Genomic DNA, 18,546 nt, shown 5'->3' on the forward strand with positions numbered 1-18,546 from the left:
GGCGGTTAGTTTCCCTTATTTTCCCAGAAGACATCTTCTGGCAAACAAATGATTGTGTACCATTTAGAATTGGCTGTCCCTCCAAAGTTCCAGTAATGGTACAGTTACATGTCCAATTTTTTCGAAAAAACAGGCGACCATTTATTTAGCAGTACATTGTGTGCGAACAACTTTTGTTGGATTTGGCTCATCTTGAAAAACCCATACAGTCGACTGCTGTTTACTTTCGGTCTCATATGCATAGATCCATGATTCACGTGTTACGATATCATAGACATGTTTTGAAGCACTGCAATCGTATTTTTTGACCATTTCTTTCAATCAATCGACACAAGCTTTTTTTGGAGCATTTGTTAAATTATGTGAGATCCAACCCAAACAAATTTTTTTAGCGGCCAAATGTTCATGTGCGCGAACAACTTTTGTTGGATTTGGCTCATCTTGAAAAACCCATACAGTCGACTGCTGTTTACTTTCGGTTTCATACGCATAGATCCATGATTCGTCACCTGTTACGATATCATAGACATGTTTTGAAGCACTGCAATCGTATTTTTTGACCATTTCTTTCAATCAATCGACACGAGCCTTTTTTTTGAGCATTTGTTAAATTATGTGAGATCCAACCCGAACAAATTTTTTTGGCGGCCAAATGTTCATGCAATATTGTATGTATATTGGCCCACTAATGCTCAAGGATGCCTCAATCTCGCCATAAGTCACATCTTACAATACCAGTCGATGTACAGCATCAATGTTTTCTAGAACAAAAACGTATTTTGGACGACCCTCTCGAAATTTGTCAGTGAGCGAACCACAGCCAAAATTGAATCCCATATACCACCGATATACAGTGGTTTTTGATGGTGCGTCATCGCCAAAAGTTGTATTAATGTCATCGATGTACTGTTGTTGAGATAATCCATGGCGAAAGTTGTAAAAAATAATCCCAAGACGAATTTTTCAAGTTACTGTAAACAATACAAATATTGCCTGTACGTCAAAACATTCTGAGAAGGTATACGGACAAAAAGTTGAACTTTATGACAGGGATGTCAGTTGTCAGATGGCATCACCAGGATCGTCCATTTCCGAATTATAATACACAACCCTCATAATTTCCGTTTCTTAACTATGTATAGTAAATGGTGTAGGTACACTTTCTAGGTAATGAGAATGGATAAATGTAGAACAGGTTGTCTCAAAAAAATTGGCCAATCTATTGGCCAAATGTAAGGCTACTAGTTTTTGCAATAAAAATCAGTGATGATAAGAGGAAAGCACGAATCATAATAGATTTGTAACTTATGTCAAACTAACACACAGCAATGGTATAACAAAGCCCCTAATTCATGTCCTGGGATTCTTAGAGAGAAGAGTCTTTCCAATGTTGTCCTATCTGTTTTACTAACCCCTTTCGGTGAAAATCCAAACATAAATCTGAAGAAAATAAAATCTCTGACGATATGGGAACTCTCAGACATACCACACGGTATATCCTCCGAGAATATGTTATACAGGGTGATTCAGTCATAATGTCATTAATTTTAATTCGGAAGGCTTAATAAAGACAGAAAATCGTAAAACAAAATTTTTTACGCGACTTTTAAAAATGAAGGAAATCTACCCATAATTCCCGCTAAGAAGACGGCCCTGCCAGATGCCCAGATGCTCGGAAAATTTTGTAACTTAATGTCACGAACAAACCGTCAGCTGAGGCGAACAGCGTTGCCAAGTTCACATCATAATCACATTTAATTTTGCCGCTTTAGTATATGGATACATATGTACGAAACCAATAAAATGCAAGTAAATAAAGAATCATGCTGCATTTTATTATAACTAATTTTAATAATTGTATTAACTTAGTGCAAAATGTTTTAACAAGCCTTACTTTCCGAAGTCAACTTTCGTTAAAAGAAAATAAGTAAAGCAGAGGTTTGTAGGCACACTGAATTTTATCAAATAAAAAAAATCGGCACACTAAATACACGAATATACAAAATACACTACCTAACATTAACCATTACCTAACAATTTAAAGCGTTTATTCAAATCTACCACCCTCCATATCTCCCACATTTTTCCCGCAAAGGAGTTAACATAACACATTTTCAAAAAGTTCAAGCTTTAGAAGCAGCTGATTTCCCCAATCGTCTTGAATTTTGCAATTGGTTCCTGATTCGAAGTGCAACAGAACTTTATCAACAAAGTGCTCTGGACGGATGAATGATATTTTACTCGTGCTGGCACTTTAAACAGGTAAATAACATAAGTATTGCCTTCTCAAAAACAATACCTAGGTTACACCAAAGTTTAGATTTACACTTTTACAAGTTTGCATTTATTATGTAAACTTTGGTTATACGCAACTGCATATTGAATAATAAACTGAAATACTAAAACTGTGTATTATTTAACATAATAAATTATAATACGTCAAAACGTTAATAATATTAAAAATGATAAATTGTAATAACCGTACATTCGAAAACAATCATCCCTATTCATTGATGACACGATTTTCCTTTGATAAAACACTGACAACTTTTTGCGACGACACTAAAGTGCACACGTACAAATTAGAAGGTTATTGAACTCGACAAAGGTTGACCTAGGTCGGAAATACGGACCGAGTTGTTTATTTGTCTCCGTCCGATTGTATTTTTATCTTCTATTACTTACAGTCAATATTTAAATACTACATACATTTCACCCTCTCTTTATAATTTATCTAGTGAGTGTTGGTTTTTTTATGTCATTATTTCTGTAATGAAATTGAAATGGTTATGAAATTAAATTTAAATTATTTGAACTCTTGGGGTTTTGTAATTTCAATATTAAATTTTATTTAAAGTGAAACGGTGCTAATTTCTTTGCAGCCATAATAGTCACATTTGGTCACCCGCACACTACTCGTCGGTTTAGCTTTCAGAGGAGGTTGGGTGTCAATGTATGGACAGGAATATATGGCGATCGTTTAATTGGGCCGCATTTTCTACCTGTACATCTGAATGGGCCGCGTTACTTTCAATTTTTAGTAGAAGGCTTACAGCAAATTAAAAAATTATCACTATGATGTTAATAAAAAATGATTTTTGGCAAGTCATGCTCAGACCTCCTCGAGGTTCTTGCTGGGTAACAATAACAATTTAATATGTTGATTGCATAATTATAAAAAAATAATTTATAGCATTTTAAATTATTATTGGCTGACGTGAGCAAACCGTTTATTTATTGTCTTTATATGTGCGAAAATATATAAATATGGCAACATTGCATCTAGGTCGCTTTGTTCATATCGTAGCCGGCTGACGTCAGCCGGTCAGTAACAGCCTGAAAAGGGGGTTAAATAATGATTTGAAAATTTTTTTTTTTTCAGCTTAAATATGCATTTAATTGTTTTTTTAATCATGCCATCGTATTATACTCATTTTTCTCTATCTGCTCTTAAAATTAATGACAATATGACTGAATCACCCTGTAGAAGAAAGTGTGAACCTGGCCAAATACATCTAAATGTTAGGCCACCAATTGAGAAGAACCTTTTTTTTGAATGTTTAATAAAAACTAGTGTCAAAATTTTAGAATATGACTAAAATTGGTATTACTGAATTGTCACTAAAATGGATTGATAAAATACAACCAGCTCGATGGTCTCCAATTTCTTTGTTGATTTATTGATCGATTTGTTGGGTCAAAATTGGTAAATGTAGAATAGATTTATGATTTTTTTCTGGTGTCTTTAATTAAGCTACTATGGTTTTAATATTTACCTGTGGAAGCTATGCTCTGGTTCAGGGTTCTGAGAACTCGGAATGCAAGCCCTCATGAGCTTCTTAAATGCTGCCTTCGTATGTCGTACATCGTAATATTCGACTGGGATAAAGTCCGTTTTTGGTGCAGATTCTATTTTAATTTTCATCTGGGCTTTTTCACCGAGAATATATAAAGCCGCCCTTTGCAAAGTATGTACTCCATCGACAACGTTGTCCATATCAGTGGAATGACGAATATTGGTCCTGCTTTGTTGACCGCCCGCCAAAGATGCTTGAGAAGACTGCCTTCTGTCCTTCAAGGAACCCCATCGCCCGAAGTTCTTCGGACCTTTGCCTCCTGAAGACCTTGGAAACACACTGGAATATTTAAAAAACATTAAAATTAGTTTTAAATTTATTACGTTTTCATTTATTGTTTGTAATGTACTTACCCTAAAGTTCCTATAGCCTTGTTGAACGGATTGGACCGTCGAACCACTTCAGGGGTTAAGGTAGTGCAAGCTAACGGATCTTCGGCTGCCAAAAGTAAGGAGTCTATACTTAATGAGCTGTCGGACATTCCCCAACCGGATCCAGGTCTATGTGAAAAAACTGGCGTAGCAGAAACGATTGATGATAAATATTTCTCTTGCTCAGTTGATGATGTAGTTTCCGTGGAAGCGGCCGGCGTTGGGTGACTTTTCAACATTCCCATTACGCTTTTTCCATGATGACCAGCTCCCCTTAGGAGTATCGCCTTAGTGCGGGGATGCCGCCATGTTGTGCTCGGGATACGACCTTGACGATAACATCGACAGAACCGCCTTATACTTTCATCTGTCACGGAGGCAGGAACTAGTAGTAAAGCGGGATAACTGAAATATATACACACATTAAACAACTGTTAGTAAAAAGAAATTGAATTATTTGCACCTTCTACACATCATATATATCGAATTAACGGTTGTTAAGCGAAAGTGGTCAGATGATGGTTTAGTAGATGGGGAAGCGTTAGATCCGCATATTCCTAATCTTTGCCAGTCCCTAACATAACTTCTTTCTTGCAGCCTCTCCAAAGTTTTAGCATCCGCAGGAGCTGGAGCTATAGAAGGAGGTCCAGTTTCAAAGTCATCGATCGATAAGTCATCATCATGGTTGTAATCATCTGTAATAGGCAAACTCATTCGTCCAGGAGATGTCATGTATTTATTGCTATTATTCATACTCATGTTTGGCAACACATATTTCTGACGTTTTGACGAAGACTTCTGCTTGAACCCAGCTTTCCTCGCCGTCTTCAGTAAGGTCTTTTTAGCAAAACCTCGTAAAGTCGCATTTTTCTCTTTATTCTTGTGAAGAGGAGTTTGGCTTACTACAACTTGCCCAGTGAAAGCAAAATGATGGAATACGTCTGGAGGATGACGGATTTTATGTATTAATTTTCTTAAAGTATCTATATTTTCAGCGGTAACCTCTTCATCGAACGCTAGTTTCATCAGCTGGAAAGTACAAGACCTTAACTGAAGACCTTCTTGGAGCCACTGATCTAAATGTGCCAAGTACTGCACGGCGACTTTTTTTTCTTTCGTTAAGGATGTTACAGGAAACGACCTCACAACAACTTGTTCACAGGCTAAAAAATATTTGTATTAGTCCATGCTCTTAAGATGCTATACAACATGAAAAATATATCATCTCGATTGTACGCAGAGCGCAAATGGCTATGTTATATTATATAACGTTATTAAAACATTGTGTTTCGCCCTCTGTGGGTGGCAGTCATGCAACAAAGTACCTGCAATATAGCAGGTCACTTCCTACTGTAGTCATTTGAATGGCACAGTTGGGAGTCAGCACGACAGATGGAGCCATTTGTGCTCCGCGTACTATGTATTTCCTTGCCGTGAGGATACAATGCATAACGGCTGGATCGTTCGACGGTTGTCTCACCTATGACACACTAATGAGGATTAATAAGTCCAAAACTGGTCTGTGCCTGGTGGGTTAAACTGACGAATAATCCTAGCTGTTGCACTAGGTGTTGCGAGTATAATTCAATGCCGGTTGGGGCATATAGCCCACAGAATAGTTGTTTCTCGCAACACTGGCAATTAAAATATCATCTCGATGTTGTGGCCATTTTTTAATATTATTTTCTATCAAAATCAGTTAATATTTTATAGAAATAATGAAACGACAATTTTGTGAAATGTGAAATAACTTACCAAAAGAATCACAAGGTATTCCTTTAAATATAATTCTGTAATTCGTGAGAAAAATTGCACCTTCAGCTGGTAAAAGAGGTAATCCTCCTAGAAGACCAGCACTGCTTTCTTCTCGTCCATCTGGTAGCAGATACACTCGTAATCCTATGGTTAAGAAAAAAAAAGACACTCATAATTCACTTTTGGATCACTATTGCATTAATAATTATTTTTTACTCAATTCTTACCTTCCATGATGCACTCTTCTCCAGGCAGCATATTTGGGGTGAGAATCTTTGGTTTTTGAATAGGTGGCAGTCGTTTAGATTCTCTGTGGACAGCTTCCAATGTTTCTATATGCATGTGCACTACGCCAGGTATCATTTGATGTAAATTACGTATGTGGTCCCTCGTAACGCCGCCTTCGTTACATACCTTGTCAATAAACCTAGAGACGATTCTAATCACTGTGTTGCCTGTCTCTCCGGGATCTTGATCTTCAAATCCCGACTCAGCGTCAGCACTGTCACTTTCAGCAACACTAAAAAAATTATAAATAAATATGTTATTATTATAAAAGAATGATTATGTGTTATAAAATCTAAATTATGTCAATATACCTGTTGGCAATACTATTACTTGCTCGCTCATCATCGAAGAGATCTTGCTTGCTAGCTTTGTGCCCCATATCTAAAGGAATGAGTAAGTAAACCATTCTATTCGCGTAGTGAATAGCTTGACTGTACATCGTATTTTCTTCACAAGTAATTAATTCTTTCTGTTTCTCGGGATCTATGGAATTCCAAATCCGCATTTGCTCCGCGGCAATTTCCAAAGCAGTCGCTTCTTGAACTCTCGACAAAATGGATTTCCTGTGCCAAGTAAAGTCTTTACTCTCTCTAGGTGACGTAGGACTCAAAAGTTCATTGCTCAGTCTGGGATTTAGATTTTCAGCTCGAGACGTGTACAAAGCTTTAATATCTTTTTGTACGTCTTGATAAAATGCGGCTTCCCAGAACTGTTGGTTTTGCCAAACGGCGTGCTCTTGTATGCAAGTATATGCGAACTGGATGATTCCAGTGCACAACTTTCGACAGAAGATAGTAGCTAATGGCAAAAGTGCCGCCGCTACTCCGTGCTCATCCATTGACGAATCGTCTTGAAGTGCGCAGTTCATTAGACGAACAACAAGATCGAATTGTTGGTGTTCTAGCATGGCTTTGGTGCCACTGACATGGTGGGATAGTTCATTGCACAGTGCCAAACGAGCTTGTTTGGACTGAAGAGCCCTTAAGACGGCGGGAAATGTTTTCCTTGCATCTGATATTTTATTTTCGAATATACAGTTTATGCAATTTCTTAAAACCTAAAAAAAACGTCTTATACCTTTCAAGTATACTTATTTCTTCTAAATTAAGCATTAAACTAAGCGAAATTAATTAATTGTAGTGTTCAGTGACATCTCAAAATATTTAAAAAAATTTATATTAAAAATTAAAGAAACACTTCTTATTTGAAAATATTAAAATGGTATTAAATTAACAGACAATATTAAAAAGTGAGAATAATTTTCAATATATGAAAATACCTCTAGTCTCCGTGCAGAGTTGCTGACAACATTTTTATTATCATTAAGATTTGATATGTTTGGTCCCATTGGTACTATTCGAGGTTGAATAGGTCTTAACGATGACAGCCTAAAACACAAAAAGTAATAAAATAGATAAATTGAAATTTGCATAAATTGTAGAAATTTGTGAGCAGGAGTATTTGATACAGATAACAATACCTATAATTTATTGTATTTTGCATTGTTTTTGAAAAACATTGGCATATTTTCACGAGACCAGTGAACTGTACAAATTTCTAAAAAATAAAATTGTTCAGTGGTCCATCATTATTATTGTATTGTATTTGAAAAGCTTATTTTGTACACTGAAGTAAAAATTAAATAATTAATACATAAAAAATAAGGGTACCTTTCAACACACATATAAATTTTTCCCAAAATGTCACTTTAAAGAGATGATTAATGACTTCCTTTTTACGGATATATCAAAAATCCATTTCAGGATTTCTTATTCATATTTTAAACTTAGATTTAGTAATTATGGACAGTAATTTACTCAGTATTACTTGAATCTCAATTATTGTTTAAAGGGTAGTTTGTGAGTTTATCAGTATTTCACCCCTGATTTTTTTATAAATTTTTGGAAAATATTGATCTCTAGATTATTAGAAAGACAAAAGACACTGTAAAAAACATGGTATCTTCTCTTTTAAAGGGATACATCTCTCTTATTATCCACTTTCGGTAAAAAGTTTATATAAAAAAGGTATCCTTTTATGTACGGGGCCTTCATAAATGATTACAAGCCACGTGGCTAGTAATTTCTTTGGAACAGTGATTTATTGATTTATTTCCTTCATATTGGCAATTAAATTTCGGTAAAATTAAAAATTAAGATCAAGAATACGTTGAAATACAACATTCTGTTTCATCGGCTGGTGATCAGTGTAATTTTTCACGACATTTCGTTCAAATAATGAGCGATTGTAGATCGTATTATATCATTGTAAACAAATCATTAATATTGGTGATGCGAAGATGTAGGGATTTTTCATTACCAGTACCAGCCCTGCATTGTTGGGTTGCCTAAACATTTATGAAGGCCTGTATCAAGAAACAATTTAGGAATAACCCATACATTTTTGTACTCGAACATAGAAGAATATAGTGTGGTACTTTACATACATGCAAGGTGCTATATATTTATTGTTTTTATTTATGTATACATTCATAGAGCTAAGCAGAGATAAATATTGGGCGTCCCATAAAATTAAATCAGTCTAAATATTTATCTTGTAGAATTACATAGAAACTAAATATACTTAATGGAGAAATTCTCCATATGTATTGTGTTTTTAGACTAATATGTCTATTACATGACAAATCCATAAGACATTGTAATACCACGCACACATGTATACTTATTACTTCTATTACTTCATTTTTATTTTATATTTCATGGCAATTTAATAAAATAGTATAATTTTGATCAATATCCATTCCATTATTCTTTTTTTTAGAAAACCCAGTACCATCTTTGAACTCAAGCAACTTAAGCTTAAACATACAATACGATATAATCATAAAACGCAAGTACCTCATTTAAGCGACAAAAATAAGAAATTTTTAACTTACCAGGTGTAATCACCACTGTGCAAAATAGAAAAATTATTATAAATGAGAAAAATCAAGATTCTTATGAAACTATGCACCCTAATTTTTAAATCTACAGATTTGAAATAAGAAAAACAGAAAATACAGAATTTGTAAAGCCTGGCATATTTATTTCTTCTTTTTTAATATGTAGATATAGAAGTTAAAACGATGATGCATATTTTCATATGAATATCTTGTATTTAGATACACTAGGGTACATAGCATAAGAAAGTTAAATTATAACAATTATACAGGGTTATATTAAGTACTTGTAAAAACTTTAAATGGTGAATCTTTGACTAATTTTAAGACAAAAAGTTCATATGAACGTGGGTCTGCTACGGCTTGGTTCTTGAGATACAGGGCGTCCAAAAAAAATTTTTGTTTGGTAATTTGATTATAATTTTTGTTCAATAACGTGGCAATTTGACGAAATTTGGGAAACTGGGAGTATTGATGAGGAGAAACTCAAATATAACTATACAGAGAAGCATTAGAAATTTACAATAATCCGAACAATTTCAACAGGGACGGTGGCGTGGATCTGCCGTGAAAACAACCCACTGGAACAATAACGCGTACGAGGTCACCCACCGGTGCGTCATGGATCAATGACCATATCAAATATAAATAGTGACAAGATTAGTAGATCTCCAGTTTCAGAGCAACTTCTGAAGAAGAGAGCGATATGTTTCTTTGAAACGAGTTGTAAATTGACGACGTGGTAATCAGCCCGGAAATCATTCAACCATAAATGTTCTAAGGTCAAAGAAAATTCAAAAACTGAATTCAATATTTTTTAGTCATTATGACAAAAAACTATAGTAACAAATTAAGTACCTGCAATTAATTAAAAAAAAGCACTATTATTTGAATTGTAAAAATGGTTCAAATGGTTTATTTTGTGCATCTAGATTTAAAACAGTTGCCTGCTATAAATATAAAATTTTTTGAAATACTTTAGATACCCTGTACGAAAGCTTTTAGGGAAATAATGTTTTTCAAAAAAAGAAGTACAACCCGCGGACCTTCGTCTTGGCAATCGTTAGCTTAAAAACTGAGCTGTGGCAGCCTATAGGTTGGTGGAGCTTATTCAGATTGAAAGTATGGGACTCCACAAGTGTAAACAGAAATTTAAAAATATTCAAATTAAGTTTTTCGCTATATCGTTTCTGAAAGACCAGTACCTGTGCCTAACAGCAAAGTAACCACTAACCGCGGTCCGAACATCGTGCAAAAAGTGTCAAAGAACAAAATTCATATTGTTGTCCTCACTGACGTTTGTTTCCATCCTTGTCTAAGCATGGGATGTACTTTGAGTCTCTCTCTCTCTCTTGCACAGAAAAAAGTCGATTTTTGGTGAGAGGAAATTTCTTTTAGAAGTGAAGAAATCGTCTTCAAAATTTGTTGGGATAAAGGAATGTCTGAGGGAAGCTTCGTGGCTTGCGAGGAAAGTCTTAGATATTGCAAAACGCCACTTATTGAGACTGAGTGTGGGAGCGAGAATTAGCTAGTAATACAATAATTCTGCAATCATTCTTTGCAACATTCAAATCAAGGCAACAAAGATTAGAGAATGCTTCTAAGTATTTTTTTTTTTAGGTTTTACTTTACACTTTACATATTACATTTAAAAAAATTTAAGTACCGTCCTGATTTGCACAGATTTGAATTATATCAATGTACTCAAGGCAAATAAACATATTAGTATTGCCAATAAAAAAAATAAAAAATTAATTCATAGTGAATTCAGAAACAAAGTGTAATCATATTTAACAATTAATAAATAGTGGTTTTATAAGATCCACTTGAATTTTTGAAATAACTGAACAAGCACTTCATTTAAAATTTGGAAGTGTGCCTGAATAAAAAAATAAATTTTAGAAAGATCAATGTTACTTACCTAGACTTAAGGTTGTTCTTCGAAAGCCCTTCATCGATAATTGCTTGTACTTTTTCACTATTAATGAGTGGTAAAGGAGGTTGATGTATCCTTGCGAAGGCCCCTTCAGGTGGCACAAGAATTTTTTGTGCATAAGACTGAGGATTCGGTGTCTCATTCGTGTATAATTGTGTGGCTAGCTGTTGTATATGTTCCAATATCAGACGAGGGTCCTGTATTTCTGATCTAATTAATTCACTCAGGTTACTGTAAAGCTCATCCCAGACATCGCACGGCCTCCAAGGTGGCCCCCTTTCAGATACGAAGCTGGTGTAAAACATACAATCTAATACTCTTGTTGTAAAATCACAGTCTTTGAGATTACGTTCCCCTAAGAATGCTGCTTTATGAAATGTTATAACCGGTTTGGGATGTATGCGGATCAGTGTCAAGCAGCTTCTATAGCCTTGTAGTAGTTGTGCGAATGTTCTCATGAATACTGCCCTTATCTCTTTGTCCAGCATTACGGGTTGAGGAGCCCGGATCGCGAGGGGTGGAAAAGCGTGATCAGCGCAGCTTAGTTCTGGCTGAAGTATGAGACTAAGAGCCTCTTGAGTGTTACTCAATAATGGCTCTGATAGGAGTGGTAAAGATATACCATCAGGAATGGTTATGGAGCCTCCATCTAAATCGGCTACAATTACGTCCATCTAAAAATATATGGAATATTTATAGTACTGGATATTGTATAATAAATACATAAAAGTTTTTTCAAATAGCGTATCTCCTATCACTTTTATATGGATTATCGGATTGATGTCAAATTTGACATCCAAAAGTAAAATGATCTGACGAGTGTAATAGCACCTTTGCCAAACTGTTTATTTTTACATATTGGTGAATCTATTTTTTTATAAGAAACACCCTGCTTTTAAATATACAATAGCCTGTGATACTTCACCAACACATTCAATAGTAAAAAATAAAAAAAGTTTATATACACGTAGGCAAAGAAATGCCACCTAAGAGGATTACAGCCCCTTAAAGCTGAGCATTTGTAAGTTGTTTTTGCCAGATGTTCCAGTATTGCTCTTATGTTGTGAATTTAAAAATTAAAAAAATATTTCTAAATATTATAGCAACGTACCAGACTGGAGGAATGTGGATAAATATTGCTACAACTTTTTCATATGCAGACTTCAATAATTTTGGATTTTTTAAAAGGATTATTTTCTTGTTTTGATAGACTGTATCATTTTGGAGTAAAATTGATTTAATAATTATGTTGCATGTTGAAAATAGTTGAAATGAAATTTTTGAACAAACACTCCAAACAATCCAATTTTTGTGAAACAAACAGATTTTTCTGAAGCCTGCTTAACCTTCTGACAGGATGTGAAATGTATATTTCTATGATTCAGATGATTGTTGCATTTTCCTTATTACATACTAGTGCTGGCAAAAACCAAAAAAAAAATTAAACTGACTAACTGGGTTTCGTGAAAACCAATTTCAGATAAATCGGATATTCTAAAACCGGTTATTCGAATAACTAAATAACCGGTTACTCGAATAATGGCCAAAGCCGGATATCTGAAAATCGATGTTTTGAAAAACTGACGGGATATACGATGTTATTCACATATTCATCTACTCTAAATTTTAAAGTTAAATATAATGTTAAAAGTTAAAATAATAAAACGATTAAAACAGTTACACTTAATAAATTTTGAATTTATTATTTATATAAATGTGTTTCGTCGTTTGGTGTTTGGTGTATGTGGTGTGGGTGATTGTTTTTTTTTATCAGTCTGTGTCTGTGTTCCAGGATAAAATATAAAAATAAATAGTATTTACTTTTAAAAGTTCAACCTAATTTTTGTAGTAGGTATCTACTATGTATGTACTTTGTAGCCAATGCCAATAACTACATAACACTAAGACTATATTATAGTGTTATGTAGTTATTGGCTATAAAGAAAGTATCCGATTATTCGGATGTTTGAATGAACAGATTACCAAATAATCGGTTATTTGAATAATCATATTTGAAGAATTGAATATCCAGTTATCGGGTTTCGTAAAAATCCGAATTATCCGAAACCGGTTAACCCACTATCCAAAAAACCGATTTTAGTTCCAGCACTAATATATACTATGAGAATCTGAAAAATCAAAAATTTGCATTGTCATTTATTTTGCTAAACAGTAATAAATACATTTCAAATAATTCCTTAAATTTTGAGTTGGTCGATTATTCTCAACGACGAAGTAAAACAGTATAGAAAGGTAGATAAACAAAATAAAAAAAACACATTTGGCTTTAAATAAATTTTATAATAAAAGTTTTGATAACAAAAAAAAAATGTTTTCAAAAAGCTAACTGTGTAATGTGCTGCAGTTATTATTGTGTAATTAAAAATTATTTTATACCTCAATGAGATATTTCTGGTAAGGCAAAAGTAAATTTATAAAATCAACCCCTCCATTGATCCTTTTTGGTGCACGTGTTTATTTATTTTTCTTTTTAGTATTACAGAAATACCCAATCAAATAAAAAGAGAAAATCAGATTTTTTTTTGTAATTTATAATGTCATTTGTGAAGTTTTATTTTGTTCTGTATGTTTTTATATTATATAGATGAGCAAAACCTTAAGTATCTTTTACTGACAAGGAGAAGGCAAAGTAATTGGATTTGTGTCAATTTTGTTATTTATGGTAGTTTGAACCTTGAATAAGAATTTTCCGAAGTAGTTCGACGCAACGTTAATAAATTACCAAGACAATCAATTTTGAAGTTTAACCTGCCAGCTAAATCCACTACTAGCTGCAACACATTTTTCAACTGGGAGTGTGTCCTAGTTTATAGTGTTCGGTTCTGACAGTCACGAGATCACTGGTTCGAGTCTCGTCGCACGGCATTTTTTTCCCTCTTCAAAACGCAACATATGTTTTTTTTTTATTCCACACTCAGTATTGGAGTATTGCTTTGATCAAGGTAGCACTTACTTAATTTTTAATAATGTAATTTTAGAAAATTTTTAATTCGACAATAACAATTTTAACCAAAAAATGTTGACCTGCTTCTATTCATTTCTGTGGTCACAGTTTGTTTTGTTAATTAATATCAGTGATTTTCCAAGTGAATGTTAATAATTTTATTATTGTTATGTTTTCTCAACAGGTCATCTTCATTGTGAACTCCTGAAGAAGAGAATGATATTCTTGAAAGCTTGAGCAGTTTTCAACATTGATTGTTTTTTCCCAAAATTATATTACCCAATTATTTTGTTTCTTAACTAGCTAGTCGCTAATACCTAACAACTATATGTACATAAGTAGTTATTATAATATTTCGTTTGTTCATAATTTTCGAGATGAGAAAAATAAAAAAAAAACATGGTGTGTTTTGAAGGTAAAAAAAATGTCGCGTGACGAGACTCGAACCAGCGATCTCTTGACTGTCGGAACCGAACGCTACCAACTAGGCCACGCACCCAATTGAAAAATGTGTCACATCTAGTGGATTTAGCTGGCAGGTAAAACTTCAAAATCGATTACCTCGGTAATTTATGAATGTTGCGTCGAACTACTTCGGAAAATTCTTATTCAAGGTCCAAACTACATGTACCATAAATATAAAAAATTACAAAAATCCGATTACTTTGTCTTCTCCTTGTGAATTAGTACTATTCAGAATTACTGTCTCAATTTTTCAATAGAAATCTCGGTTTATTTGATTAGTGCTATAAATTTAACAATTTAGAAATAGTGACATCTTACAGAAACAGTTGTTATTTACAACTGGAGAATGGAAAACATTACTTATATATCAAAAGTTTTCCTTAACTTATTTTTTGTTTTTTTTTTAAATATTCTATATACCTGTATGGTTTTCTTAAACCACTATTTTTGGATCAAGCAGTGAGAAAACCGCATATAAAAATGTTAGAATATAATTTAGCCACAACCTATCCAATTTGGGATACATCTGATTAAAATTTAGAAATTACTTTTTGGCCATTGGATTCTAAACTTATTAAAGCATCCTGTTTCAAATTTCAGTGTATTATCTTGAACGGTTTTACAGATATCTTGAAAAAATAACTCTCTGAGATTCAACTCTAAGGAGCTGTAGCGCCTTTAGAGATACTTTTCTGCCAACGTTAATATTAAATTTTTCTCTTATTTTTGGTCTTAGAATGGTAAAATTTTGCAGGCTAACTTCAGAACATCCTGTATATTTCGATAAAAGGCTTTTTACTGGTTGTTCGTAAAATTGTCGCAAACTATAATTTAATTTTTTGGCCAATTTTAACAATCAAAAGATGGTCAATTTTTTTAATGGGGCAATATATATTTTTTAAACTTTATGTGTTAAAGATTTTCCAAAAAATAGGTAACAAACTTGTATGACATGTAGAGATTTAACCCACATATCATGGGCGAAACCGAATGTGTCATGACATAAAAGCAAATATTTAATCTCTCGAGTTGAACATTTAATTAGATCCATTTCTTAAAATCGGTGCTAATACTCGCAGTATCAAATTTGCCATTTAATGTAGGTTTTAATTTCGGTGTAACCTCTTAAAGGTTTTTCTATAAATCTGTGTGATATATCTCATGGCACATCTCATCACATACACGGAAAGTTAATCTGTTGATTCATACAGCGTCGGTTTGCTTCAAGGTCAACCGAAATAGAACCAACTGTATCACAAATTTTTGACATTACCCTTGAGATTTAGTCTGTCAATTGCAAAATCAGTTCCGACCAATAATTTCTTATCTTGGTTTGTATATGTTGCCAAAAGTTCGAGAAAATATGTACAAATATATTTGCACCAATAGTTACAGCAACACATTCAATAGGCAGGTAGTAACGACATCACAAATTTAACACCAAAGTGTAAACTGAATAAAATTGTATTATATGTGTAAAGAAGTATTTTTAATTTTTAAATGACAGAACAGTAAAACACTTTACACAACAAATCTAGTCTAAGATAACACAAAGAAAAACATTGAACTTACCAGTTCAGCTACTTCAGACTTTAACGAAGAGTGAACTCCCATAATAAAAGGAGTTGGTGTTGACAAAACTTCCACGAGAGGAGCCGGCAAAAGTGGAATAAACACGTGTGTGTATCTAAATGGATACATTAGTGCAGTCAGGGCTCGACATGCTTCCGTCAGTCTGTTGTAACTTTTCGAATGGAAGAGAATTTTATGCTCCGTCATGATAGCGCAAAATAATACCAGCACATTTCGAATTCCAAGTTGGTGGAATAGTAGGTTAACTGAGCAATGTGTTACAGGAAGTGAGGGCGATAATGGAGGTTGTAAAGCTTGTCTGTCGCCCGCGCCAATGCTAAATCTTACTTGTGGTCCTCCAGGTGGGGGCACTTGTATGCAACCAAGTATATTTCCTACTAAAGTTTCCAGTGGCACTGGCATATTTTCTATATATACTGAATAAATTATACCTAGGCAATTCTGAAACAAAATGATTTTATTTTGACGTGTTCTGAAAACTATATTGGCATTTTTAATAATTAAAATCAATGGTATATCTCTCCATTATATGTATCAGAAGAATCAAAGAATAATAATACAAAAAAGGAACAAATGAAGCTATTTCACAATCTCAATTAGATAATATAAAAAAATACAATTTTCTAATGTTAATGAGTGTTACGAAAAATTAAATATAAAATAAAGATAATATAGGCAGCAACTTGGGATAAAAAAGACGCATTCAGTGGGTTAACGAAGAGTAGATACTCTTAAGAAAGGTACAAATTGAATATTGGGCTTCGCTTGGATTTTGAGATTTAATTTAAAATGTCTCATTTTCCAGCCTTTGTAGTGAAACAACAAGCAGGGCATCATGGCTGATGACAGACGACTAAAACCAACACATTTTGAGCAAATCTGTACTACAATGAACCACAGTATATCGAGCACACAGTATATGACATAATAAAAACAAACATGAAAATATGGAAGATTGTACTGTAAATGTAAATTGGTATGCCACAGATATAATGTACCTATTCAAGAGACAAAATATTCAATTCAATTTGGGTTGATTTAAATTTAATATAATTTTTTTTTTAATTTCTACTTCCAAATAAATTAGTTATTCCTTTATAATAAAAAACATGAAGTAGATATTCATATTTCATTTCATTAAATTTTTTCTAAAACAATAATTCTGATATCACCGATATGCCGACATAGATCAGTTGATTGCTAAAAATATAAATATTATGTTGAAATGAAATTTGACCATCAGAATGTCTAAAAATTAATAATTTGTAAACTCTTACTCGAAATGTTTCTATATAATCCAGTCTTGATACCAGCACTAAACATTTTGGAGCATACATTATACTATGATGAGAAATTGCTGGAATCGGGCGAACTAGTGCGGCTTCCCCTTCAACCGTATCTTCTTCCTGGAATGAGAATATTCAATTTCATTTTTAAACTGATTCTCTACATACACAACCAAAATACATTCAAAAAGTTATATTTTTAAGTACTTCTTAAGGATTGATGAAAAAAAATAATTATTTTTTTATTGATGCTCAAAAGAACTCATGTGAATGAACCTATTAGCAGAAAGTGGACTGTAATATGTGGTTTAAATAAAAAAAAAAATTAAAATATGATTATATAAATTCCGCAACTATTTGTGATGTATCAGTTCAAAATTGAAGGAATTGGTCTAGATTATTATTTGAGATAGATATTTTAAAATATAAATTACAATATAGGAAACAAAATTTATTAACCAATGTTTATGTATCTACATTTCTATTTGATGAAATTTAGCTTTCACTTTATATAAAACTTTACTAAGGATAAAATAACCTGCAGTTATAATAATCAGTGATAAATCTAAATTGCTTATTAATGAATAATTAACTAACTCATTTTAATTTTATTTACCTTATAAAAGTGCATAAGGTGCAAATTTATTTGCCGGGCTGCAGTGATGGATGTTTGTAGAATTTTTTGCGACTAAACGTTATAAATTATCAAAATTTTTTAAGAAACAGAATTATATAAAAAAAGTCTTAGTTTTCACCAGAAAAAAATTGTGAAAATCAGATAAAACACAAAAAAAATATGAATATTTTTTAAATGAGGTAACATTTTAAGGTATTTGTGCAAGTAGGTAATTAACATTAACCGCATCAAGAAAAGCCTTTTACCAATATATTTTCACATACCAACTTTCATTTTAATCCTTCAATGCTTTTCCGTTTTATAACTACAGTAGAACCTCGATTATCCGGGCCAGCCAGTACCGAACCGTTGCTGGATAATCGAAAACACGGTTAATCGAAATAATGCTCAAATTCACCAATTTTGCAAAAAAATATCTTTATTACACATACCTATTACATACAAATGTATGTAATAAATGTAAAATGTACATATGTAGATAAAGAATATGTGTG

The 18,546-nt window shown here is 33.1% G+C and overlaps 1 protein-coding gene across 2 annotated transcripts in view; it reads right to left on the bottom strand.

Moving 5' to 3' along the window:
• The window catches only part of LOC108911886 (myotubularin-related protein 13), a 31,920-nt gene that overhangs the window by 12,262 nt on the left and 1,112 nt on the right, over nt 1-18,546 (bottom strand). Inside the window, exons 4-14 of one of the 2 annotated variants that reach the window (XM_018716961.2) lie at nt 17,407-17,535; nt 16,109-16,570; nt 11,092-11,780; nt 7,551-7,659; nt 6,583-7,328; nt 6,211-6,503; nt 5,984-6,127; nt 4,984-5,391; nt 4,692-4,923; nt 4,211-4,633; nt 3,777-4,136 (exon numbers count right to left, since the gene is read on the bottom strand). In XM_018716961.2, coding sequence (XP_018572477.1) covers nt 3,777-4,136; nt 4,211-4,633; nt 4,692-4,923; nt 4,984-5,391; nt 5,984-6,127; nt 6,211-6,503; nt 6,583-7,328; nt 7,551-7,659; nt 11,092-11,780; nt 16,109-16,570; nt 17,407-17,535 — 3,995 coding nt within the window. Of the gene's footprint in view, nt 1-3,776; nt 4,137-4,210; nt 4,634-4,691; nt 5,392-5,983; nt 6,128-6,210; nt 6,504-6,582; nt 7,329-7,550; nt 7,660-11,091; nt 11,781-16,108; nt 16,571-17,406; nt 17,536-18,546 lie in introns of both variants that reach the window. The other variant, XM_018716960.2, reaches the window with a different exon arrangement.

This window comes from Anoplophora glabripennis, unplaced genomic scaffold (genome assembly GCF_000390285.2).
Source record: "Anoplophora glabripennis isolate ALB-LARVAE unplaced genomic scaffold, Agla_2.0 scaffold539, whole genome shotgun sequence".
Taxonomy (NCBI): Eukaryota; Metazoa; Arthropoda; class Insecta; order Coleoptera; family Cerambycidae; genus Anoplophora; species Anoplophora glabripennis.